The following is a 25880-nucleotide window of genomic DNA, read 5'->3' on the forward strand; positions in this document are numbered from 1 at the left end:
TTAGCCCAAAGCCTGATACTTAGAAAGTCCTCAACATTTTGTAGTTGTTCAGTTGCCAAGTCGTGTCCAGCTCTTTGTGACCCCCAGGACTGAAGCATGCCAGGCTTCCCTGTCCCTTACCATCTCCCGGAGCTTGCCCAAGGTCCTCAATATATGATAGTTGAATTATCATTATATGTAAAATAGTGTAATATATAAATGTAGTACATATTCATACATAAAAATGAAACACAGTGCGGCTGGGAGGTGCTGTATTTACCTTTCCCTCTTCAGTGTGGATAACCCAGAAGCAGTTAATGTCATGAGCATAAGCAACATCAGGGCTCACAAAGCTGAAGCTCCCATTCATCCCCGAGAGGGACTCTCCACACACTGCAGAGGAAAAGAAGTTAACTGTGCTTTACAGAGACTCTGGGAAGGAAGAGGCCAAGCAACTCCCACTCTGCCCCTGAAGCCTTTAGAGAGTCTGAGTAATTCATGTTGGAGACAAAAGCCTGCCATTCTTTCTTCTCATCGGTCTCCTTCTTCCTTCAGCATCTACTCAATTCCCACCTTGTGCTCAGAGTCCAGCTTACGTGTCCTCATCTCCACCTGAGTTTCCCTGCCTCTCAGTGTTTCCTCTGGCCCTTATTCCCTCTGTGTCTGTGACACCTGACCCCACACAATTTAATTCGTATCTTTAATTCTTGTCTCCCCTCTGCCATATCAACCTTGTGTCCTCAACTGGAAGAAGAGCTGAAAGTAGGTGGAGATTATTTTATTTTCTGTTTCCTTATTTTTCCACAGGGTCTACTAGAGTCCTAAACACACAATAAAGCCTCAGTAGATGTGCTGATTCAAAATCAGGAGGAATGAGGGACAGGAGGAGCAGTCAGAAGAGTTTTATGGAGAAGGCTGAATACGAAGCCTTCCTTGGGGACAGATACATTCTGATGGGAAGCAATGAAGGATTTTGGAGAGGTTTGGGAAGGGAAATTTTCCAAATAAAGGAACACAGCAGAAATGTGGTGGCACATGGCATCAGGAGATAAGGAAAGCTGTCTGGCTTGAAAGCGCATATTTTTAGGGAACTAGTGAAGAAAAGGTTAGATGGTTAGGGTGAGGCTTGATTGTAGAGGATGATTGAAAAAGTCTCCCAGGTTCATTCGCAGTGTAATAGTAACTCTCATTTCACTAGATGATTTGCATGTTATCTAGTAACCTTCAGTACCTTCATTTGGTATTTGGAGGTATACATGGTTTTCTCCATTTTATAAATAAGAAAAACTGAAGTTCAGAAATTAAGCTACTTCCTTGAGACTGTGGCTACTAAATGGAGAATCTGAAAAACCCAGAAATGCAGAATCCAAAGGTTGTCTTCTTTGTGCTATAATTTACTCTTTTATATCATTTTAATTTTAAATGTCTTTATTCCACAACTAAACTCCTTGAGGGCAAAAGCTCTTTTATATATTTATAAGAATATATACATAGATATTTTTCACATATACTCCTCTTGTATTCCTCAGTATGCTAAAGACTTTTTTTTATTTTAAATTTAAAAAGCAAACAAAACAAACAAACAAACAAAAACCCTAGCCCTGATCTTTATTTAACAGGCAAAAGGGAGCCACTGTATACTCTAGAACAGGAGAGTGACATGAGTATCTGTAATATTCCAGGGAAATGAAATGGCTGCTATAGAGGAGACTCTCCTTTAGAAAACTACAATAACTTAGTATATTCTGCTTTCAAAAGGGACATTATGAAAATGGAAAATATTAATGTTTTCTTTTATGAAAAGATGTGCATGGCTGAAGTTGAATTCACCTTATCTTACCTTGTGAATTTCAACCATTTCTGCAAGGGAAGAACTTAGTTCTAAGCCTTTGAGCAGCGGAACATGAAAGCAGGTTGTTCAGTGGAAAAGCTACAGCAGGACTCACTCAAGGATGACACTGCTAAACTGTGAGCCTCTGTGGTATGAGAGATGCTGAGTGTACCTTCCTGGGGAATGTGACAGAGAAATCCAGTCCAGAAATGTGTGCATTCACAACTGAAAGCATTAACGCCGTCCACACACGTCCCCCCATTCAGACAGGGGTTGCTCAGACACTCATTGATGTTTTCTGTGCAGTTGACACTGGTCCAGCCCGATTCACACTTACAAACATAACCAGAGACTGTTTCCTAAGGAAAGAAGAAACACCATGTCACAGAATGGAGGGACAGACAGTAATCATGACCCAACCTAAGTAATAAAGAACAGCATGCTATGTATTTCAAGGAGAAGGTGTTGAACCGCAAGCATCGTCCAGGAGCCTAACTACTAATTCATTTAAATGTTAATTCCAAAGAATAAGAAATTAGATGTATTTGGGTCAAATTGTAGGCTTTGTTTTACTGCTTTGTAAATCACTGAGAGAAAAAAATGAACTCATTGGTTTTTCCTGGGAACTAAAGTCATTACCTACCTTTTATCTGAAAGCTATTGACAACTCTTTATCTTAAGCTTGAATCATTACCTTAAAACTCATAAATCATAGAAAACATATTGCACAGAAGGGATCTAAATTTATTCTCCAGCACTCAGTTCCCTTAGGAAGAACAAAGGACTCACAATGCATTGTCCATTTACACAGGGCCGACTCAGGCAAATATTACTGAGTTGCACACATCCATTTGGCCCATAACCATTTCCAGTATATCCCGGAAGACAAGTGCAAAGAGGTAAGGAACCTGTTTGGAAATAGAAATGGAAATGTAAGTGCAGGTCTCCTTCACTCAGGCCCAGGAAGGAAACTCAGGCTCTGTGGTCTAAATTAGGAATCCTCAACGTCTGCGCATACCCTGGGGCAGACAAAGTGTGAGGTGAAAAGATTTACAATCTTTTTCTCCCCTAGTTTTTAATCTTAAGACTAAGAAAGACAGCACACACTATCAATACTTCATTTACAGATTGACAGTGGTGCTGTCAGTCCGTATGTCATAGTCCCGAGTTGTAAAAAAAAAATGTGAGGCCCAGCAAGGGGAAAGGGAGTTTCCTATTAAGGAGGGGTTGGCAGCAGGAAAGATCATTCCTGCAATGATGGTATCTGTACACATACTGAGCCCTAGAAATACATACTATTATAAAACCTCTGTTTATGGATGAAGACAAAGCACAGAGAGATTAAGTGCCTTGATCACAGACCCATAGCTAGAACATGGTAGAGCCAAGGGAAAAATAAAGTGCAATCTTCCAGAATTCAACTCCTAACCACTTCAGTAGGCTGTTAATCATTTAACAAACACTTAAATAGTCATACATATATATTTAATATGTGCATACATACGCATTTATATTCTCTCATATATATGTGAGATATATGTGACATGTGCATATATATGACAAGTTAGTAAAATAAAGGCAGTGTTTTGAAATAGCATGAGATATGATATATAATTCAATAAATGGAGTTGGAGACACCTATTTGGATAAAAACATCAAACTAGATTTTTACTTGATGCTATAGATAAAAATAAATCCTGAAAAGATCAAATATTTTAATATTAAAAATAAATGAAAATAAAAAGAACCATGTGTCAATACTTGACTTTCAAAGACTTTGGTAGGGAAGGCCAAATTCTAAGAGGAGAAATGCTAAAATGAAAGATTTACCTTATTGACCACATAAAAATTTTAAACTTCTAAATAGAAAACACTACCATAAAATTAAAATAAAAACCACATGCCAAGAAAAATATATATAAAATATAAAACAATGAGATAATATCCTCATAGTACAAAATGAAATTTCACAGATCAGTAAGATAGCAGATGAACAAAGGACCTTAAAAAAATTAAATGGCGAGGAAATATATGAAATTTTTCATTATTTAATTAGTACTAATCAAAGTTTTTTGACTTAGTCAAAATTAAAATAATGAGAAGGCAATTTTTGCCTATAAAATTGATGAAAATGAAAACTCACTGTAGTACCCGTTATTGTCAAGGGTGGGGTAAATGTATATTTGTACAGACTGCTAATAAGCAAATAAATTATTTATTCTTGAAAAAAAAGTTTAGTAATATGCATGTATTTTTAAAGTTTTAGTAGGTGAAGCTTTTATGCAACACTGCAGACCCTGAAGGTTTTTGCCCTGGATCCATTTTTTTCCTTTCTTAGTAGGGAACTCTTTATTTATTTATTTACTTTTTAGGAACTCTTTAACTGAGGGTGTGGGCACCTGGAATAAAGACTATATTTCCCAACCTTCCTTGCAGCCACACTTAGCCACCTCACTCAGTCAGGCCAAAGGCCCAGAAAGGAGAGTCCTTAGAGACAACTGACATGTTCTTCCTTTCTCCTCTTCTCCTTGCTGCTAGAATACAGTCATGCATCTATCTGCTGGCTTAATTATCTTGGGGAAAATTTGCAAAAACTAGAGCAGATCATAAAAAATCCAATTGTACAGTTTTATAACATGGATTGATATTTGGTTTGAAGACCAAAGTAAGAATTTTGGAAATAGAGGATTTTGATTTTAAAAGGTTGATTTGCTTTAGAAGGTTATCCTAAAATACCCCAAACCAGAGGGAGAGATGAGTCATTACCTAGAGCCAAGGAGCATGACGCCTGAGGGTGGCAGCCTCCATTATTGACCGAGCAGCGGTCTACGAGCGTGCAGACTCTCCCATCGCCCTGATACCCTGAGCACAGCAAGAGCAGGCAAGTGAAAAACAATGTCAGCAACATGCAAGAAGAAGAATCCCTATCTGAGAATCAAATATCAAGACCCAGACCAACCAGAGATCTTCCATCATCAAAACAGAAAATGTAAATAAAATATGTCATAAATAAAATTACACAGTTAAGAAAATGGACAAGAATTAGGCACCTAATTTTGGAAACAATGTTCAGGGTTGTTTCTAATGACAAAAATAAAAATTAAAAGATATGAAAACTATGGAGAGACTTAGAAAGTGCTGACTCTAAGGAAGTGACATTTTTCAATCACAGTGACTTCAAAGCTTTGAGCTGAATTATTTGAAAAGTCCAAAGTACTGCTGTTTCATGTTAATAAAACATACAGGGTTTCAGTTTGCCCCTTAGAACTCCCTGAACTTCTTAGATAGTAACTCAATTTAGATTAGAAAATAGAAGTCATGACTTCTTTCTGGAAGAGAAAGGAAATGCATGTGTATGATATGCCTATCATTAGGTCTGGTATTTAGTAAACTTTATATGGAAAACATCTCAAGAATCCATTATATTAATAAACTGTGGGAACAATACATCTGTGATCCACAGACAAAACCTGTCAAGTTCTTCATTATTTCAAGAGGCCATCCCACAGTTGGTAAAGGCTTATTATTTTCCATTGATATACAAAGTAACTTTTCTTTCTTTCCTATAACACATTCTAATATATCCTGGATCCAGAAGTCAAACTTTTTGCACTACTCAGCTCGCTTCCTTAGATATAAGTCATATTTACAATGGAACACAAGATCCTATTTTAAATGCATGTTGTGTCTGTAACGGTATCAGGAAATTTGGTGTAGCACCTGGTGGACATGAATGACAGTGGTAAGATCCATGCGTATTTATACACTCCACAAGAGGAGCCACAGAACAGCCGCCATTGTTTATCTCGCATTCATTGATATCTTCGCAAATGTATCCATTTCCTTGCCAGCCTAGAAAAACAGAAGGTTTGAAAAGTTAGTTAAAAACACGTAAAAACCTGCTTAACTATGTAAAGAAACATAGGTTAAAATGGTATATGTTCTCCCTTTCAGATTGGCAAAAGCTGATTTAAATACTTATAATCAAATTCCGGCAGATAGGTGGGCACATCTGGTAGTCTTATATGCTATTAAGAGTCAGAAGTTAGATTAATTAAACCTATTTGAAAACAGATCTAGCCGTGTTCATTAAAGATTTTAAAATACATAACTTTTGACTAACAATTCCACTTCTGAAAACTCACTCTACAATGATAAAATTGTCATCAGGTTTTATCTGTCAGTTTATCATTCATAAAGATGCAGGTAAGTCTACCACAGCATTGTTTAATGGGGAAAAAAAACTCTTAATGGTCCACAGTCACATATACTGAATATACTATGACTCATCTATACGAATGGATGCTAAAAGCTATTTTTAGTAATATGTGCACACACTGAAGGATTTTCCCATATATATTTTAATGGAAATATCGAATTTTAGAAATGTTATGCAGAGCTATGATCACAGTTTGGGGAAACAATTTTTCTTAAAACCTGCATATTGGTCTGTGTGTCTGTATAAATGAAGGAAAAGGTAGAAGAGGAGAGAGACACAGGGTTTTCCGATGATAACACCCAGGTGAGGACCACTAGACTCTGCTGCTGCTGCTGCTAAGTCGCTTCAGTCGTGTCCGACTCTGTGTGACCCCATAGATGGCAGCCCACCAGGCTCCCCTGTCCCTGGGATTCTCCAGGCAAGAATACTAGAGTGGGTTGCCATTTCCTTCTCCAATGCATGAAGTGAAAAGTCAAAGTGAAGTCGCTCAGTCGTGTCCGACTCTTAGCGACCTCATGGACTGCAGCCTACCAGGCTCCTCCGTCCATGGGATTTTCCAGGCAAGAGTACTGGATTGGGGTGCCATTGCCTTCTCCGACTAGACTCTAGTTGAAGGAAAGTTACTGGGCTCAAAATAGCCTGGAGTTAAAACTCCCCTCCGGGTCCTCCCCACCATTCTATGCAAAACAAAGAACTCTCTCACCTAAAGAAAAAAAAATGGACATTAAGGTTGATTACGCCCAGCTCCCAAAGGGTCCCAGCCTCTGGCCAATCTCCAGAATTCCCTGCCCCAGCCATTTAAGAGAAACACTCTAAACAACCTTGGAGAAGAACAGGCCCCCTTAAGACAGTAGATTTCCACATATATGCCTATATATACTTACTGTTTTCTTGGGTTAGGGCAGCAGCTCACTAATCTGACTGCTGCCCCTTCTCGCCTCATTAAAGGTGATCTGTTCCTGTAAAGTGCCAGTCTCGTTCTTTTTCTGAACCTCGCCTTCTCTAGCTCCCTTACCCTCACTAGTGAACACACTCAGAGATGAAACAATTTGCCCAAGTTTACAAACAGCTGGCTTGTATGAAAGGTGGGACCAGAGCACGTGTCTTTTGATCTCAAATTTAATCAAGATCATGGCCACAGCAATAAAATGACTGACCTCCCAAACTCTACAGCTAATCCTGGCTGTGCCATTTAACTTTACCACTCTTTGGGACAAACCACCCATTTCTTTCATTAAACTGCTATAGCAGTTAGATGGTCTGAACTGGGATATAGTGAAATAGGACATGAAACTGGATTGGAAAGCATCCTGAAAACAGCTTTCTTATTCCTCGACAGTGAAAGGAAATTGCTCCTGCCATCTTGCTTGACTGGCATGGGGAGCCTGGCACCTGAGCCCAGGAGGGGACACACCCACATACCTGTGGGGCAGGCCCCACAGTAGAAGGATCCCGGGGTGTTGAAACACCGCACAAGTTCTGAGCAAGGTGCAGGCCAGAGGTTGCACTCATCTACATCCAGCGTACAGGCCGTGCTGTTCGACGGGGCCTTCCACCCAGCATCACAGATGCAGCTGTACTCAGGCTGTAGGAGCGACAAAGGTGTGAAAGCAGGCAGTAAGGAGGATGAGCAAGAAAAGCCTTTGAAAAATCTCACTGAGCCTGCAACTGATTCCTCTTCTAATGTGCATTTCCATGAGACCAACTGAGTGGCTTCTCTTTTCTTCCCACATGATTAAGCATTTAGACCAGACCATGCAAAAAGAGAAACGGCTTTATTTCAGAGTAAGGGAAACCTATAATTTGCCCCCAAAGATGCCTGGAAAAAAGCAACAACAATCAAGAGCTGTAAGTCAATATAATTAAAGTCAATCAGCTCAGCCTGCTTTTAGAGGGAAAAACATCCATGTAGTCACAGACCTTGGAAAATCAATTCTGTTTTTTCCTTTTTGAAGGTCACACACACACTACCCTCCCACCATGGCTGGAAGGGAACCATTTTCCATCACATAGGCAGGGAAAAAACAACAACAACAACAAGTAAAAATAAATACCTGAAGGTCTCAAGGAGGGCCAACTGGGCCAGGGCTGGAGGACCTCTGGGCCAGGAATTAAGGTCAGCACAAGGGATACTTAGAGAAGTGGGCTCAAAGGGGCTCTGGGGCCAGGACAAATGCAGGCTCCTTAAAAGTGAATGTCACAAACAAGGGCAGGACTTTTGTGTTTCCATATCTTGTCATTGTTAAAACTCACAAGGCCAAGAGAAGATCATGTCTCACAGCGAGAGTCATGGGCAAATAATAAAAACATGAGTAATTTAATGAAATCAGCCTCTGGAGTCGTTTTCTGCTTTCTTATGGACAACCCTCATCACCTTCCTCATCTGAGCCCAGCTGAAGGGCAGGACGTGACTCCCCTCTGCAGCCCCACAGGGTCCTGTGTGTATACACACAGCTACAGAGAATGAGGAACTAATAACCAGCCTACCCCCTCCATCCCCGAGGGGGCCCACTCTGCAAGGGACCCACCTCTCCAGCCTTCACTCGGACCAGATCCTCGCAGATGCCGTGCATGCAGCGCGCCTTGGAACCCCCCTCACAGTCATCATATTTGGATGCACACTGGGGGCCGTGGGTCTCAGGTGAGCAGAGACAACTGTTGGTCACACAAAGCACAACTCAGGACCCGTTTCTTAGCATCAGTTAAAAAATTAACAATAATTCTGATTGCAGGTCAGTGATATGCACATAGAATCATAAACCAGAAAACCAGATTTACTGGCTGGAGTCTTAGAAGAAAGTCACTCTGCTCCTCTTGAAGTGGCAGATTGAGTAAATGTGCTGTCATCTCAAATACGTGATGAGAGGGCACAACTACCTCTATAAATTCTTCTGCTATCAGGTCAAACAGCACTGTCACAGGTCAGACAGCTATGAACTAAGGGGGATAGAGTTCATTCAGGATGGTAGGGATCATCGTGTCCATTCATTGGCCACCCAGCTGGCTCCTCCAGTGAGCACAGGTGACCTTGACCAAATGGGTAAATTCTCGAATATACTCTAGGTTTGTATAACCCCATGGGCAGTGGTATATCCACATCTCAGAATCTTTGATGATGATAATCATATTGCAAAGGCCACATTTCTTCTCTCCATAAGAGATAAGTTAACATAGTAACAGTTCTTACATAGCCACTCACAAGATGTATTTATTACATAACACCTAAGATAGATCCCCTGGAGAAGGAAACGGCAGCTCACTCCAGTATTCTTATCTCGAAAATCCCACGGACTGCGGAGCCTGGTAGGTTACCATCCATGGGGTCGCAAAGAGTCAGACATGACTGAGTGACTTCACTTTCACTTTCAAGCTAGCCTAGCTGTTTTGTCCTAAGATTTCAATTCAGTAATAATCAAACAAGCAAGGCTTGCTCCTTGGAAGAAAAGCTATGAAAAACCTAGACAGCATGTTAAAAAGTAGAGACATCAATTTGCCAACAAATGTCCATATAGTCAAAGCTATGGTTTTTTCAGTAATCATGTATAGATGTGAGAGTTGGACCAAAAAGAAAGCTGAGCACTGAAAAATTGATGCTTTTGAACTGTGGTACTGGAGAAGACTCTCGTGAGTCCCTTGGACAGTAAGGGACAGTCAGTCCTAAAGGAGATCAACCCTGAATATCCATTGGAAGGACTGATGCTGAAGATGAAGCTCCAATACTTTTACCACCTGATGCAAAGAGCTGACTCTTTTGGAAAAGACCTTGATGCTAGGAAAGATTGACAGCAGGAGGAGAAGAGGGGTGATAGAGAATGAGATGGTTGGATGGCATCACTGACTCAATGGACATGAGTTTGAGCAAACTCCAAGAGATAGTGAAAGACAGGGAACCCTGGCATGTTGCAGTTCATGGCGTCACAAAGAGTCATGCATGACTTAGTGACTGAACAAAAGTTGTTTTAAACCATCGCAATCTTAAAGTTGCTAAGTTAGTTTTATATCTACCCTGCAGATTCAGAAGGAAGATTCAGAAGGAATATGGATGGTGTGAGACAGCAGCTGGGGAAAAGGGAAGAGGCAGAGAAGTCACAGAGCTCATTTACACATCTGAGCACAGCTGACGGGGTGAGAGTCAGGTCTGGTTGGCACCGTTTGCCTGACTTGAACTATGTTGGCCACTGGGGCCAAGGGTCAGAGTCAAGGAACGAGGACCTGTGTGGCCATGGACTGTGAACTAGTTTCTGAGTGTTCTGGCAAAGGGGTCACTCTACCAGGTAAAGAAGCTCTTTTAGTGATATGTGTTGAGGATTTCCCCCAAGCTGTTAAGAATCTGCCTGCCAATGCAGGGGACACGGGGTTGGATCCATGGTCTGGGAAGATCCCACATGCCTCAGAGCAACTAAGTCTGTGCACCACAACTACTGAAGCCCGAGTGCCTAGAGCCTGTGCTCTGCAACAAGAGAAGCCACCGTAATGAGAAGACCTCACACTGCAACTAGAGAGTAGTCCCCATTCGGTGCAACTAGAGAAAGCACAGCAAGGAAGACCCAGCACAGCCACTGATTAATTATTTTTTTAAAAATACACGTTGAGGCACAAAAAGCTCAGCTGATGTCCATGGGTAAAAACAAACATGTGACTGGCAGTAAGGCAAAGGAGAGTTTGGCTGTTGGAGAAGCACCAGGGGCCTCACTCTGGGCACAGAACTTGGTGTAGCCATGGAGGCCCCAGAAACAACCATTGGGTGGCATCTCTGAGTAGGTTTTAAGGAAGAAAGAGATCAGTGAATGTGGCTGGAAATGGAGAGTTAAGAGTGTGGTGAATACCATTCAGGCTAACCAAGTAGAGTTGCCAGACCCAGCAAATAAAGATATAGGATGCCTAGCTTAAAATTTGGATTTCAGATAAATACTTTTTTGTTGTAAGTATATCCCATGCAATTCACAACATGTGTGCATGATAAGTTGCTTCAGTTATGTCCCACTCTTTGTGACCCTATGGACTGTAGCCTGCCAAGGCTCCTCTGTGCACGGGATTCTTGAGGCAAAAGTACTGGAGTGGGTTGCCATGCTCTCCTCCAGGAGATCTTCCCAACCCAGGGATCAAGCCCGTGTCTTTTATGCCTCCTGCATTGGCAGGCGGGTTCTTTATCATTAGCACCACCTGGGAAGCCCTGCAACTCACAACATCAATACATAATTGAGTAAAAGCTGTTCCATTAATAAATTACATTTCTGAACATTCCAAGGTTGCCTTTCTCATTAAGACAAGGTCAGAGATTAATAGCAATACATGATTAAACTTATAAAGGAATTCAATTACTCATTCCTTCCCCATAGCTATTTATCTTCTTCTCATTTTCCATACTTCCCCTCCCATATTCTCTTCCCTTTTCTCATTCACTCTCCCATCCTTATGCAGAGCATTCTGAGAATTTAATTAGACTCTTGGAGGTGATAGGACTTAGACCATTTCTTCACATATGTGAGGATTTGAACCTGGTGGCTTCCTTGCTAAAAGTTTATCTTACCAGCATCTGCAGTCACCAAAAATAAATTTTTTTAATCTTTAAACCAACTCCTGCTAGCTTTCTGAGTCTCTGATGCATGAGAAGTCTGAGTATTCAAGACCCCACAGGACAGGATAGCCTTGGTTTAAATCTTGATGCTACTTGTTAACTCTTCACCTGAGACAATGTAATAATAACTCCCTCTGCCTCCATTTCTTGTAAATTAATAGTGTCAAGCTATGAGCTCTATTTTCACCTTGGGGTCTAAAGGCATTTTCCTGCAGGAAGTGCTCAGGAAATTGTGTTTATCTTATCACTAAATGCTTTATTATTGGAAAAGGACTAGAGATTTGAGCAGAGATTTTGGTTCAAGGACCTGCAGTTAAATCCTCCCTCTTTATCTCTCTTTTCCTTCTCCCTTGCTATTGTTATTCGGAGAGGAGTAAATTTTAATCCTACAGGTTTCCCTAAACAGCTACAGTATACTTCTCTCATTTAAGTTTAGATAAGGTGAGAAGCTCCAATACTTTGGTGAAGAGCCAACTCATTGGAAAATACCCTGATGCTGGGAAAGATTGAGGCAAGAGGAGAAAGGGTGATGAAGTAACAGAAGATGAGATGGTTAGATAGCATCTCCGACTCAGTGGACATGAATATGAGCAAACTTCAGGAGATAGTTAAGGACAGGAAAGCCTGGTGTGCTGTAGTCCATGGGGTTGCAAAGAGTCAGAGACAACTTATTGAGTCGGACACAATTTAGTGACTCAACAACAGCAAGGTGAGAAGTAGAAAGCTGAAAGGAAGAAGAAAGCCAGGTACACTAGCAATCTCCTCACTATGATACTTAAAGACAAGCATTTTTAATCCCATTTTATTGGCATGGTTCAAATTGCCCAAGGCACAGGATTAGCAATTGGCAGAAGATAAATTTACACCTAAGATAGTGTTACTCCTCTACTACTGTTTTTCCACATCACATTCCCACCTTCTGAAAGGGAGAGTTAGTTGAATACTTTCCCTTTTTATATATCCTTTAACACAACAGTGTTTACATGCAAAATGTATTAATAAATTCTCAAGGTGTCTAGATATGCCCTTAAAGAAACAGAGTAGTGAATTTTATGCCCTCTTGTGAAGTCAAGTGGGCCTTAGAAAGCATCACTATGAACAAAGCTAGTGGAGGTGATAGAATTCCAGTTGAGCTATTCCAAATCCTGAAAGATGATGCTGTGAAAGTGCTGCACTCAATATGCCAGCAAATTTGGAAAACTCAGCAGTGGCCACAGGACTGGAAAAGGTCAGTTTTCATTCCAATCCCAAAGAAAGGCAATGCCAAAGAATGCTCAAACTACCGCACAAATGCACTCATCTCACACACTAGTGGAGTAATGCTCAAAATTCTCCAAGCCAGGCTTCAGCAATATGTGAACTGTGAACTTCCTGATGTTCAAGCTGGTTTTAGAAAAGGCAGAGGAACCAGAGATCAAATTGCCAACATCCGCTGGATCATGGAAAAAGCAAGAGAGTTCCAGAAAAACATCTATTTCTGCTTTATTGACTATGCCAAAGCCTTCGACTGTGTGGATCATAATAAACTGTGGGAAATTCTGAAAGAGATGGGAATACCAGACTACCTGATCTGCCTCTTGAGAAATTTGTATGCAGGTCAGGAAGCAATAGTTAGAACTGGACATGAAACAACAGACTGGTTCCAAATAGGAAAAGGAGTACGTCAAGGCTGTATATTGTCACCCTGCTTATTTAACTTATATGTAGAGTACATCATGAGAAACGCCGGACTGGAAGAAACACAAGCTGGAATCAAGATTGCCGGGAGAAATATCAATAACCTCAGACATGCAGATGTCACCATCCTTATGGCAGAAAGTGAAGAGGAACTAAAAAGCCTCTTGATGAAAGTGAAAGTGGAGAGTGAAAAAGTTGGCTTAAAGCTCAACATTCAGAAAATGAAGATCATGGCATCCGGTCCCATCAGTTCATGGGAAATAGATGGGGAAACAGTGGAAACAGTGTCAGACTTTATTTTTTTGGGCTCCAAAATCACTGCATATGGTGACTGCAGCCATGAAATTAAAAGACGCTTACTCTTTGGAAGGAAAGTTATGACCAACCTAGATAGCATATTCAAAAGCAGAGACATTACTTTGCCAACAAAGGTTCGTCTAGTCAAGGCTATGGTTTTTCCTGTGGTCATGTATGGATGTGAGAGTTGGACTGTGAAGAAGGCTGGGTGCCGAAGAATTGATGCTTTTGAAGTGTGGTGTTGGAGAAGACTCTTGAGAGTCCCTTGGACTGCAAGGAGATCCAACCAGTCTATTCTGAAGGAGATCAGCCCTGGGATTTCTTTGGAAGGAATGATGCTAAAGCTGAAACTCCAGTACTTTGGCCACCTCATGCGAAGAGTTGATTCATTGGAAAAGACTCTGATGCTGGGAAGGATTGGGGGCAGGAGGAGAAAGGGACGCCAGAGGATCAGATGGCTGGATGGCATCACCGACTTGATGGATGTGAGTTTGAGTGAACTCTGGGAGTTGGTGATAGACAGGGAGGCCTGGCGTGCTGCGATTCATGGGGTCACAAAGAGTCGGACACGACTGAGCGATTGAACTGAACTGAACTGAAGAAGTAACTTTTGTAATGACTTTCTATTGCTGATTTGGTTTCAGTAGAAAAAAAAAGGGGGGGGGATGGTTCTGTCTTGAAAAACACTGCAAGTACATTTGGCCATTGAGACGAGGTCACACATACTTCCATGGTCATAGTTTAACTTGTGTTACAGTCTATGGTTCAATATTAATATAATTGACTAACTAAAAGAGGTCATATGTTTAATATCTAACTCCATTCCATCTGAGCTGAAACCAGATGATTCTCATTGTTTAAGCTCTGCCTATTTTAAAACCCACTAGTGATAAAAATGAAAATAAGTAAAATAAAATATGATAATCACCATTGTGTTCCTGGAGAAAAAACAAACAACAAATTTAACTTCTTTTTTTCTATAAAGCCTTCTAGATCTGAGCTGGAAGTATATAACAGGCACCATCTATGCAGGCAAATGTGGATCCCATGGGCTGTTTTAAACCCACAGTCAGCAGGAAACAGTAAGAATCAATTCTTCAGAATAAAGAGGTAAAAACATATTGAGCAGTGGCAAAATATTATCGGTTAGCTGCCTGAGCACTTGGAAAAAGATTGGGAGCCCCAGGAGTTGGGGGAAACAGACAGTGGTTGTCCTTGCTGTATTCTCATGATTCCAAAAATCAATTTTTAGTTTAGGGGGAGAATGGATACATGTACATGGCTGAGTACATGTAAATGTCTGAGTCCCTTTGCTGTCCACCTGAAACTATCACAACATTGTTAATTAGCTATACTCCAAAATAAAATCAAAAGTTTAAAAAAATAAGAGAATTTTTATCAGAAATTTTTCTGTGAAATGGGGCTTTCAGTGAACTAGTATTTGCATAGTGCTTTATCTTTCGAACTCTCCTGGTGGCTCAGAGGTTAAGCGTCTGCCTGCAATGCAGGAGACCTGGGTTTGATCCCTGGGTTGGGAAGATCCCCTGGAGAAGGAAATGGCAACCCACTCCAGTATTCTTGCCTGAAGAATCCCATGGATGGAGGAGCCTGGTGGGCTACAGTCCACTGGGTCGCAAAGAGTTGGACATGACTGAGCAACTTCATTTCACTTCACTTCACTTATCTTTCAAAGGTCTTTACCAAAAAAAGTTATTAATCCCTTTAAATAAAGACTCCTTTGTCTCCCACAAGAGTTAGGGACTGAAGGAGGCTGCAAAATCCAGAGCAAACTGCCCACTGCAGATTATTCAACAAGGGCTCAAGTATGTCTTCAGCAACTGTTCCCAGAAGTTTCCTGAAGGAGTTTCTAATCTCAAGGAAGCTACTGATTAACAAAGACTTAACCTCCCATAAAGAACAGAACTCAAGAAAGTATCAAAGGGCTCTGTTTCATTCCACATAGATTCCACAAAACAACCTTTTAATCTTACGCTTATATACACATTTCTATTTTCTTTTATTCCTTCAAAAAGTCTTCACCATATGCCTGAATGAGAGTATTCAGGTCAGAGATAATCAGCTGGAATTCTTGAGGCTTCACACACTATCCCCACAGCAAGAAGAAACCAGATTAAAGACTGTGCTCCCTAATGTCCTCCAGGGAACCTGTGGCGGGCAGAAACTAGAAACCCAAATCATTTCCAGAGTCAGCACAATCAGTCCTTGGTTTTCTCTGATAGGATGGTGCAAGAGAGAATAATTCAGTACTCCTCTACCAAGTTTAATCTGCCATTTAGGCAACTCTCAACAAGTAAAATTGTTCTTTCTCGCTTGCTCACTCACTTGCTCGTGTGCACTCTCTCTCTCTCTTTCTCTCCCCGCCTCCTTTCCTCCCTCCTTCCTTCTCATTTCTATCTGGAAAAATTAACCTCTGACATGCAGGAAATAATTGTGTTAAAAATTTTCTTTTCATGACTTCCCTGGCAGTCCAGCGGTTAAGACTCCAAGCTTCCACTGCAGGGAGGATGGGTTTGATCTCTGATTGGGGTACTAAGATGCCACATACCATGTCAAGAACACAAACAACAACAAAAAATTTTTAAACCTTTCTTTTCATTGCCATTTTTCAGGGGTAAAAAGGCAAATTTGTCCTGGAAGGAAAAACAATTTTGTCTTGATCTATGGATCTTTCCTCCCTGATGTACGTTTGTTATTTTGCTGGCTTGCAAGACTCCAGAAGACAGGGATGATAAAAGGAGAGAGAGTGAGAACTAACTCCAGGACATTCCTCGACGTCAGGAACGTGGGAACGATCCAGGCTAGGAATCATTTGCCAGTGTTATCTCCAAGCAGCAGTTTTCATTAATAAATGCTCATAAATAGAAATCAGGTACTGAAAGATTAGACTTGCATTCTGGATCCAAGCTTGAGTATTTATCAAAACAGGGATCAGGGGATTCTTAAGGAGAAATACAGTTTGGAGAGCAAAAAGCTCTTTAATAACGTAATACTTCATTGACATCAGAGATGTACAATGTGCAGGATATTGAAACTGAAAGACGTATCCACCAAAAGCCGGAATAAGTTAAATTTGTAACTTGCAATGAGGAAAAACTTTTAAGATCATAGTAAAAGAATTAAAGGAACAACAATAAAAGAGAAAGATTGTGGTTGCTCTTTAAGAATACAGTGTGCTAATAAACGACAAGGTCAAAAACAAAATTCCTGCACTCTTTTTTGCTGGAAAGGACAGAATGGGTTGTTACAAAGGAACTGAAGAATAGGACAGCAGGGATACTGGAAGAGAGTGAATAGCTGCTCTTGATTCCAGTGAGAGAAAACACAGAGATTCTGTCACAACAGAACCCATTTCTTTATCTCTTAATAATCACAGAATATAGGAGACCCACCAAAATATGCGGAAAGACAATGTCTAGAGATTTTTTTTTTAAGTGATTTTAAGGAACTACAGAAACCGAAGTTTGTTATTGATCTGCCATACGTTTTTGGACTTGATTACTTAACAAGACAGTACATCAGTCAGTGTCACTTTACAGACCAATATTCCTAGAGTTTGATGGGAACGTGGAGGTACTGTGATGTCCAAGTCAGCTTTGTAAGAGAAGGGAAGTTTTCCTGCGGAGGGCGATGCGGGATTTGAGCGGGAGAATGCGGCGGATGAGCCCTGTGACAGTCAATCAGCAGAAAAGATGGCGGATGGGAGCAGGGAGACGATTGTGATGAGGGGCCTGATGACTAATTGAAGAAAGGCAATGAGGATTATCCACGTGAAGAAAACCTCGGTTCACCCTGCTCTGGTTATGGTGGACATTGTGCACAGTGCTTGAATGAAGTCCTGACTGTATCTATCAGCTCTCTCAGCTACTGAATGTGGGGGTGGCGGGGGAGGGGAGAGGGGGGCAGGCTGTCCCTCTTCTACATGAGGCTCTCCCATGGCCATCCCTTCAAGCTTTGATTCCTACTAACCCCTCTGCCTTATCTTGCCCCAGGCCATCCTCACTCTACACTAGCCATGGGGGCCTCCTTCCTGAGAGAGAGAACAGAGAACAGGTTTCTTCATGGGGTGAGAGTTGAGGTCACACGAGGTTTTCTCCACCTGAGGAAACAGCTTTGTGTATGTTAGATAAACACCGCGTGACTTCCCTAGAGAACAGCTAGTTTTGCTGGTAATACAGGCACTTAACCTTGGATACTCTTAACCAGGGGGTGTCTTAGTCCTTCAAAAACACACCCTAATTTAAACAACAACAAGCAGGCAAAAGTGACATCGAGTTTGGAGCCATAGCTCTAGGAGATTTTACACATTTCTGTTCAACTCTCTGGGGGCTTTTGACCTTGGACTTAAGAAGGACATTCCTCCAACAGCTTGGGGTACCTCTAGCCCTGGTGTAAGAAAGAGACCCACAGGCCAAACCAAACTGAGGTGGAGCCACCATAGCTTATATGCAGACCTGTGAGTATGAAAAATAAATGTTTATTGGTTAAAAAAAAAAAAAGGGAAAGGAAAGAAAAAAGTTACCTGTAACTCCCTGCTGTGTTTATACATGTGGCTCCATTCTGGCAGCCCAGGGGTGTCCCTGAGTAAATCTCACATTCATTAACATCAACAGAGCACAGAGGACCCTGCGTTTAGATAAAGCACGAAGTCAGGTGCCACAGGTTGCAAAGACATCTGGGTGAACAGTCACACAGCATGTTCAAGGATTTACAAACAGACAGTAAAGCTAAATATGATAAAATTAAAACTCATCTCTAGCCACGCTTCTTCTACAACTCAGGTGTGGCCTAACAGAGCCAAAGAGCTCTTCATAGATCATACCAGTCACAGGAGAAGAATCCTTATGTGGGCTACTTTTCATCTTACTGTGGAGCTCTGCCTAGGAATAGTCACTTAATTTCTTCTGGATGCGCATGTCAGGAATGTTTTCATTATTAATAGAAAAGGGCAGGAAAATGCACAGGCTACATTAAGATTCATTTAGTTATGCTGAGCAATTTCCATTCATGCTGGCCAGAACAGCATGTAGCATCTAGTCCAGCAAATCCCCACTTAAGATGGCTCAGGATTCAATGGTGACAGAATCATGCTGGCCGCTATTCGCATCTTGGCATACCTGGTGTCATTCATTCTGACTCAGGAGACCACAGAATCCTAGAAACTTTGGATGGAGAATTAAATAGGTCTGGAGGATTCCAAGCAAACCACTGATGCTGACTCATCATCATTTTTAACCAAGGATTAGGTGACTCACCTTCCACTGTGAGGGACACATACAAAAAAAGGAATCGGGGAGGTTGAGGCAGGTTCCGCCATGTTGGCAGGGATTGCTGCTGCAAACTTTCCTGTCCAGTGTCTGAAACAAAGACAGGATGGTCAGCGAGACAGTCATACTTTCCACGTTTTAGAGCAGGTGTGTACACCAAAACACATTTTACTCCTGGCTGGTGGGGGGAGGGAGGGGTCTTCCTCCAGACTTTAAATCCATTATGTAAATGCTTCTTCCTGTCAACTGTCTTCTGAGAAACCGAAAAGTGTTGACTATTATCAAGCCCTATCCATATTCGTTCACTACTAACGTGCATTTAACCACGGATGGGTGAGGCAAAAGTGAGGAGTGAGAGTTCTCACTCTGCTCTCTGAAAAAACACTGTTCACCTGACAAACGTATGATGGTGGCAAGAGTCAAGATGTGGGTGTGGGAGCCACATGGAAATTCCTATTGTACTAAGAAAATAAAACGGAAATTCCGGTTCCTTTGCTGTTGTTCTTCTCTTTGATACCTCCAGATAAGCATTTGAAATATGATCATCTTCGCTGCCCCCACACTCCTCCCCTGGGTTAAGACGACTGAACTCTTTTCACTCCAAGACCCTTTGTGGGAAATGTGGCCTGAGGCTTAAATACACCCTCCAGCCTTGTGCTCACATGACTGCTTTCAGACCAGAGTCATACACAGAGACCTGCCTTTGTCTCTGGAACCTGGGGAATCCTACCCTCCATCAGCTACTAGTTCCCACCTTGTAAGCTTTGAAATGCCTTTGGGGCAGAGAAAACATCTTTAGAGAGGACAAGTGATTATGCAAGGACAGCTATCCCATTAATTTCACCTAATGTTAGTCTAATTCTTGGTTTTAAAAATAAAAATGGGGCAAATTATTCTTTACATTTTTGAAAAATATTTGGTAAAATATTTGATTTTCTCGGAGAGAAAATCAAGTCTGTTCCCTCTGTTTGCAGATGAAACTGAGAGCAGAGAATGGCAAGCTGACTCAGCACCATGTGGAGCAAAGCCCATTCTCTCTCCACCTTTGTGATAAGTCAGGTGCCCATACATTTGGGGGTCTCCTTCTGGACTCTGTTTTCTTTCATTTTTCTGTCTCTCTGTGCCAGTACCACAATTAGTCCTGTTCATCAAAGGACACTGTTAAGAAAATTAACCACAAACTCACTGGAGGTTTTTCTGGCATGTAAGACAACACTGGGTGGGGATTAAAAGCTCAGAAGCCCATGGGGACCCAGCAGTAAATAGTCGTGAGCAGTCAGGAGAAAGACAGTAGAAACTATGGGACTTTAGGCATCCAAAGGCATGGAGGTGTTTCTACTCCAGAGTTACTAAACACTATTCCTGGGGGGATGGGCAGAGGGAGGCCAGTCCCAGCTAACTGGACTATGGCCTCCAGTTCTTGACCTTTGGCAGGAATAAAGAAACACTCTAGGAGACTGAGAACTACTGTTTGTCTTGCTCATTTTAATTTATTCAACTACTCTCTAAGAAGATAAAGGCAGAAAGGGCAATTTCTTATCAAAGCCAGGAAAAGGAATGTGCAAACTTGTCCACCAAAATTAAAACAACAGAGTAGAGGACATTTGAAGAATAATCAAAAACAGACCAAGAATATGAGAGCAGGGACTCTGAACCTGGAATCCTCTTATTTTTATTCAAAATTTAAAACATGCATTTCTATGCATTTCTCTGTGTGGAAGGTTATGGCTCCCTTGAAAGTCTTAAAAATATCAGCTCCCTACAAAAGGGATGAGAAGTCTAAAATTACAAGCATGCAGTAAAGTTATGGATGGTTTATTCTAAGAAATTGTTCAAATTTAATCACCAGCAGATATACTTTTAAGAAGATCTGGAATATTCTGAGATACAGCCTAGACTCTAAGTTCAATGTTAGAGAAAACGTGAGCCCTTTGAAAACTGAGTCGTGGATGCCAGAATAAGCAAGTTGGGTGGTCACTAGCTGACCAGCTCCAGCACACTTTAGCCTGACATTATATGGTTTAAAAAATGATAGCAAAGAGGAAGAGCACGTGGACAGCTGAAATGAGAGTCAGAGGACTTCACATGCTCAGTGAGCTTCATCTCTCTGAGACTCACTTTCCTCATGTGTCCTGGGAAGCATGATGTGTGATGAGAATTAAACGACCTTACAAATCAGAAATAGACTCACAGATGAAGAAAACAATCTTATGGTTACCAGGAGGGAAAGATGGGTAGGGATAATTGGGAGATTGGGATTGACATATACACACTGTTATTAATATATATAAAACAGATAGCTAATAAAGACCTACTGTATAGCACAGAGAACTTTACTCAATACTCTGTAATGGCCTAAATGGGAAAAGAATCTAAAAAAGAGTATATATACACACATACAACTGATTCACTTTGCTGTATGGCAGAAACTAACATAACATTGTAAATCAACTGCTGCTGCTGCTAAGTCACTTCAGTCGTGTCCAACTCTGTGCGACCCCATAGACGGTAACCCACCAGGCTCCCCCGTCCCTGGGATTCTCAAGGCAAGAACACCGGACTGGGGTTGCCATTTCCTTCTCCATTGCATGAAAGTGAAAAGTGAAAGTGAAGTTGCTCAGTCGTGTCCAACTCTTAGTGACTCCATGGACTACATGCCCATAAAAAAACTGTTTTTGATTGTGATAAGAATTAAATTATGCAAAGAGCAAAGCCCTTGATATTGATCATCCATTCACCTTAAGGATACTGGCTCTATTTGGACTTCCCTGGTGGCTCAGTGGTAGAGGATCTGCCTGCCAAAGCAGGACACACAGATTCAATCCCTGGTCTAGGAAGATTCCCACATGCCACATGCCATGGCACATGCAGCTAAGCCCATGTGTCATGACTTCTGAAGCCCTCACACCCTAGAGCCCTAGCTCTGCAACAAGAGAAGCCATCAAAGTGAGAAATCTGCACACCACAACTAGAGAACCTCCAGCTCCCCGCAACTAGAGAAAAGCCCACGCAGCAACGAAGACCCAGCGCAGCCAAAATAAATAAATGAAATTAAAAAAAAAAAAAAAGAATCCCAGCTCCCTCAGCGATTCTAGTGTATTTTCAGTGAAAGATGCTGGCTGTCTCGTAGTTATAGGACTCACCTGCTGTAAGCTTTGGAGTTTTCTCTCAAGATCCGCAAGCTAGCAGTTGGGAAGAGAAAACATCCGTTAGCTGGAGCAAAGGCGCGTCGTGTGCCACGTTACTCTGTTACCTGTTTCCCTAGTGCCTTCACTTTATCTGTTTGCTCCTTGTCTAATTGCCTTTCCCCTCCTCTTTTCTCTCCCCTCCAGGCTTCCCTTCCTTCCTTCTCTCTTCCATTGCATGGATATTTTTAAAAACAGAAGTACAACACAATGATAAGTTGATTCATTGACTGTCTGTGCATGGTGATCCTGGGAATTTTCCTGAGCGATGGTGACCCAACCACCTCATCAATAAGGAGGTGGCTATCAGAACGTGAGCAGAGCCAACTTATGCTGCAAGCTCTTGTCACAGGATTTCCAACCTCTGCCCATCACACCTCTACCTCCTCCATTATGGCTGGGTCATTTAACCAAAAAGTCCATAATTATAACACTACATTTTTAAGGAGGATACAAAATTGGTATATCTTCTGCAAAATGATTACTTACAAAGTTGAATTAAGGAGAACCCATTTGTCCCAAGGATGTGGATGTCAGACTTACCTTGGAATCAAGCTGATGGATTTGATTAGAAATATTTTGAGGCAGACCGACTGTAGTTCTTTTTAAGTTTGTAATATCATCTTTGTTTTTCTGGATCTGATTTTTTTTAAACAAAGGAGAAGAAAACAAAGGGAGAAGAGAAGGAGGAAGAGAATGCTAGTGAAAAAATTATGTATATAAGAATAAAATGTTTAAATTTGAGTAGTATTCTATTTCAAGCCCTAAGGCCTTGCCATTATTATTAAAAAAAAAAAAAAAAAACAGAACAATGCCATGTATAATAAACACCAGACTAAAATAGCCATGGCATAATTCCATTTACCCTTTCAGTAATAAGGTATCAAGGAATTTTCTGTTTGCATTTTTTCCCCATAATAACAGTTTAGAATGCTTTTTAAGAGGCCTGACTTAGAAGGAGACTGGGTTTTAAATCTTGGCTCAGCCATTTAACGTATGTCCTTGGATACATTGCTGAGGTGCTGTAGGGAGGGTTCCTCTATCTCCCTTACAGATGGGGTAGCGATAAAGCCCACCTCATAGGCAGCCATGAGGGTTAGATGAGATAATACACATAAAGTGCTGAGCACAGCGCAGAGTCCATAATGAACTCTAAATGCTAGCTCCTAACATGATGATCAATAGACCTGTATGACGTAACAAACAATAAGCACTGAAAACATTCAGTAAGCAGGATAGGATAACTGGCCAATTCTGTTCTGTGGCAAAAATAAACTGATCGCATCTACATCTTTCTATGGTCCCCCTCCATCCCTGGTCCCCTTGTGAAGCAGCCTCAGTATCACCCTCTGCACCCTCTCTGGGCTGGAATACATAAGTCCACACAGTGAGCCACCTCCTGCTAGCACTATGTCCCGTACCCATCATTAACCCCAGGGCATTGTTTCCTACATGGAGTTGTTTCACCTCAGTCATGTTCCCTGTGCTCAGGAAAGTGCAGATTAACATAGGCCTTTTCAGTATGAATAAACAAAACTACTTCAGTATGTTTCCAGTGTATTACCTGATGGAAACACTCGCCGACATCCTCATCATTTAATTTAATTCTCCCCAGGGATCCAGTTCTAAATTCAATGTTTTGAGCTGATCCAGTAAGAAACACCAAGTTTCCCCTCTCTGCTGTCATTCGAGGCCTACATAATCCAAGCCAGAGAATGCATCAGTAATTATTACATGCAGTTTTTTAAGTCTAGAGAACAAAGTTTCTCACTCAATAACTATGGACTGCATACACTTTTGCTTTGTGGTCATCTCAGCTGAATTCTCCCTGCTCACTTGTCATTTCTTTCTTTGCAAATTTCCTGGATATGCCTCCTAGTAAACTGCATCCTTGCCTAATTTGCCAAGGGATAAATGAAGAGTTTGTGTATAAAAAGGTACTTCCATACATCAACTCAACTGTTTTTCCTGGTTTGTTTTTAATATCATCTTTTTTCTTTAGAAAAATTATACCTTTGCTTATCTGGTTATTTGTGAAAACTGATGAGGAGCCACCCAAGTCCATCAGCAGAAATGACCCACGTGTGTACTTACTGTTGGAGGTCAATATTTCTTTTTTGTCTCTGCAGCGCAAGTCCTCCATCTTCACTGTATGATGCAGCAAACGTCAATAAAATAACCAAACTCCCAAGAAAAAGTGAGGACATGTTCCTCACCAGCCTCCTGGGTCGTCAGGAAGCAGGGAGGCTGCTCTCCCGGCCGAGCGTGGGAGTCCAGAGAACCAAGCCTGCAGCTGTACTCTGACCTGTGGATTGTCCCACACTTTTCAGTCCTTTCTTCTTTGCCCTGGAAGCCTACGTTATTTTTTTCTTCCTGAGGGATGTAAATGATCCTAGATCTTCAATACTCTTCAACTTGTGAGAGGTCAAAATCTACCTCTAAGTGATGCACAACTTAATCATTACCTATCTGACCTTTGAAACAGTAGCAAATGTCTTTGGAAACATCCACTAAAACTCTCCTTGCTTACGAAGTGACTGGCTTTCAACAAATGCTATTGGGAACTATTGGATATCCCCATGTAAAAGAATGAAGTTGGACCCAGACTTTACATTATGTAGAAGAAAATAATACAAAATGAATCAAATACCTACCTAAATATAAGAGTCTCCTTGCTTAAGAAGTGACTGGTTTTTAACAAATGCTATTGGGAACTATTGGATATCCCCATGTAAAAGAATGAAGTTGGACCCAGACTTTACATTATATAGAAGAAAATAATACAAAATGAATCAAATACCTACCTAAATATAAGAGTCTCCTTGCTTAAGAAGTGACTGGCTTTCAACAAATGCTATTGGGAACTATTGGATATCCACATGTAAAAGAATGAAGTTGGACCCAGACTTTACATTATATAGGAAAAAATAATACAAATGAATCAAATACCTACCTAAATATAAGAGCTAACACCATGACATTCTTAGGAAAAAACATAGGGGAAAATCTTCATGATTTTGGATTCCACAATGATTTCTTGGATATGACGCCAAAAGTAGAAACAACAAAAGAGAAAAAAAAGTGGTATGTGGGACTATTTCAAAGTGAAAACCTTTTATATATTAAAAGACACTATTGATCATGAAAAGGCAACTTAAAAATGCGAAAACTTTTTAAATCATATATATGATTAAGAGGTTAATATGCAGAATACAGAGAATCCCACAACTTAACAGCACAAAATAAGTAACCCTATTAAACAATGGGCAAAGAAAATCAACATTTCTTCGGAAAAGATACACAAATGGCCAAACAGCACATGAAAAGATGGCTCAGTGTCATTTATCACTAGGGGAATACAAATCAAAACCATAGTGAGATAACATTTCACACTCACAGGATGGCTACTATCACACAAAAGCAGAAAATAACAAATATTGGGCAAGAATGTGAAAAAATTAGGACCCTGGTATACTGCTGGTGAGAATGTAAAATGATATAGTCACTATAAAACAGTATGACAGTTCCTCAAAAAATTAAACATAGAATGACCATGCATGTGTACTGTAAGTCACTTCTTTGCAACACTATGAACTGTAGCCTTCCAGGCTCCTCTCCAGGCAAGAATACTGGAGTGGGTTGCCATGCCCTCCTCCAGAGGATCTTCCCAACCCAGGGACTGAACCCGAGTCTCTTCTTTCTCCTGCATTGGTAGGCAGGTTTATCACTAAAACCCCATGGGAAGCCCTAGAATGATGATCTAGCAATTCTACTTCTGGCTATAATAATTGAAAACAGGGACTCAAAGAGATATTTGTACAACTGTGTT

General features: G+C 41.1%; 1 protein-coding gene across 1 annotated transcript in view; it reads right to left on the reverse strand.

Moving 5' to 3' along the window:
* Positions 1–24258, reverse strand: part of CUBN (cubilin) — a 259194-nt gene extending 234936 nt beyond the window's left edge. Inside the window, exons 1-13 of the mRNA NM_001192575.1 lie at positions 24146–24258; positions 23616–23745; positions 22595–22690; positions 22010–22048; positions 18855–18956; positions 18122–18225; positions 8558–8684; positions 7452–7614; positions 5531–5662; positions 4577–4672; positions 2600–2718; positions 1983–2169; positions 260–372 (exon numbers count right to left, since the gene is read on the reverse strand). Of these exons, the coding sequence (NP_001179504.1) occupies positions 260–372; positions 1983–2169; positions 2600–2718; positions 4577–4672; positions 5531–5662; positions 7452–7614; positions 8558–8684; positions 18122–18225; positions 18855–18956; positions 22010–22048; positions 22595–22690; positions 23616–23745; positions 24146–24258 (1521 nt within the window). The remainder of the gene's footprint in view (positions 1–259; positions 373–1982; positions 2170–2599; positions 2719–4576; positions 4673–5530; positions 5663–7451; positions 7615–8557; positions 8685–18121; positions 18226–18854; positions 18957–22009; positions 22049–22594; positions 22691–23615; positions 23746–24145) is intronic.
* Positions 24259–25880: the final 1622 nt, after the last annotated feature.

The sequence above is a fragment of the Bos taurus genome, chromosome 13 (assembly GCF_002263795.3).
Source record: "Bos taurus isolate L1 Dominette 01449 registration number 42190680 breed Hereford chromosome 13, ARS-UCD2.0, whole genome shotgun sequence".
NCBI lineage: Eukaryota > Metazoa > Chordata > Mammalia > Artiodactyla > Bovidae > Bos > Bos taurus.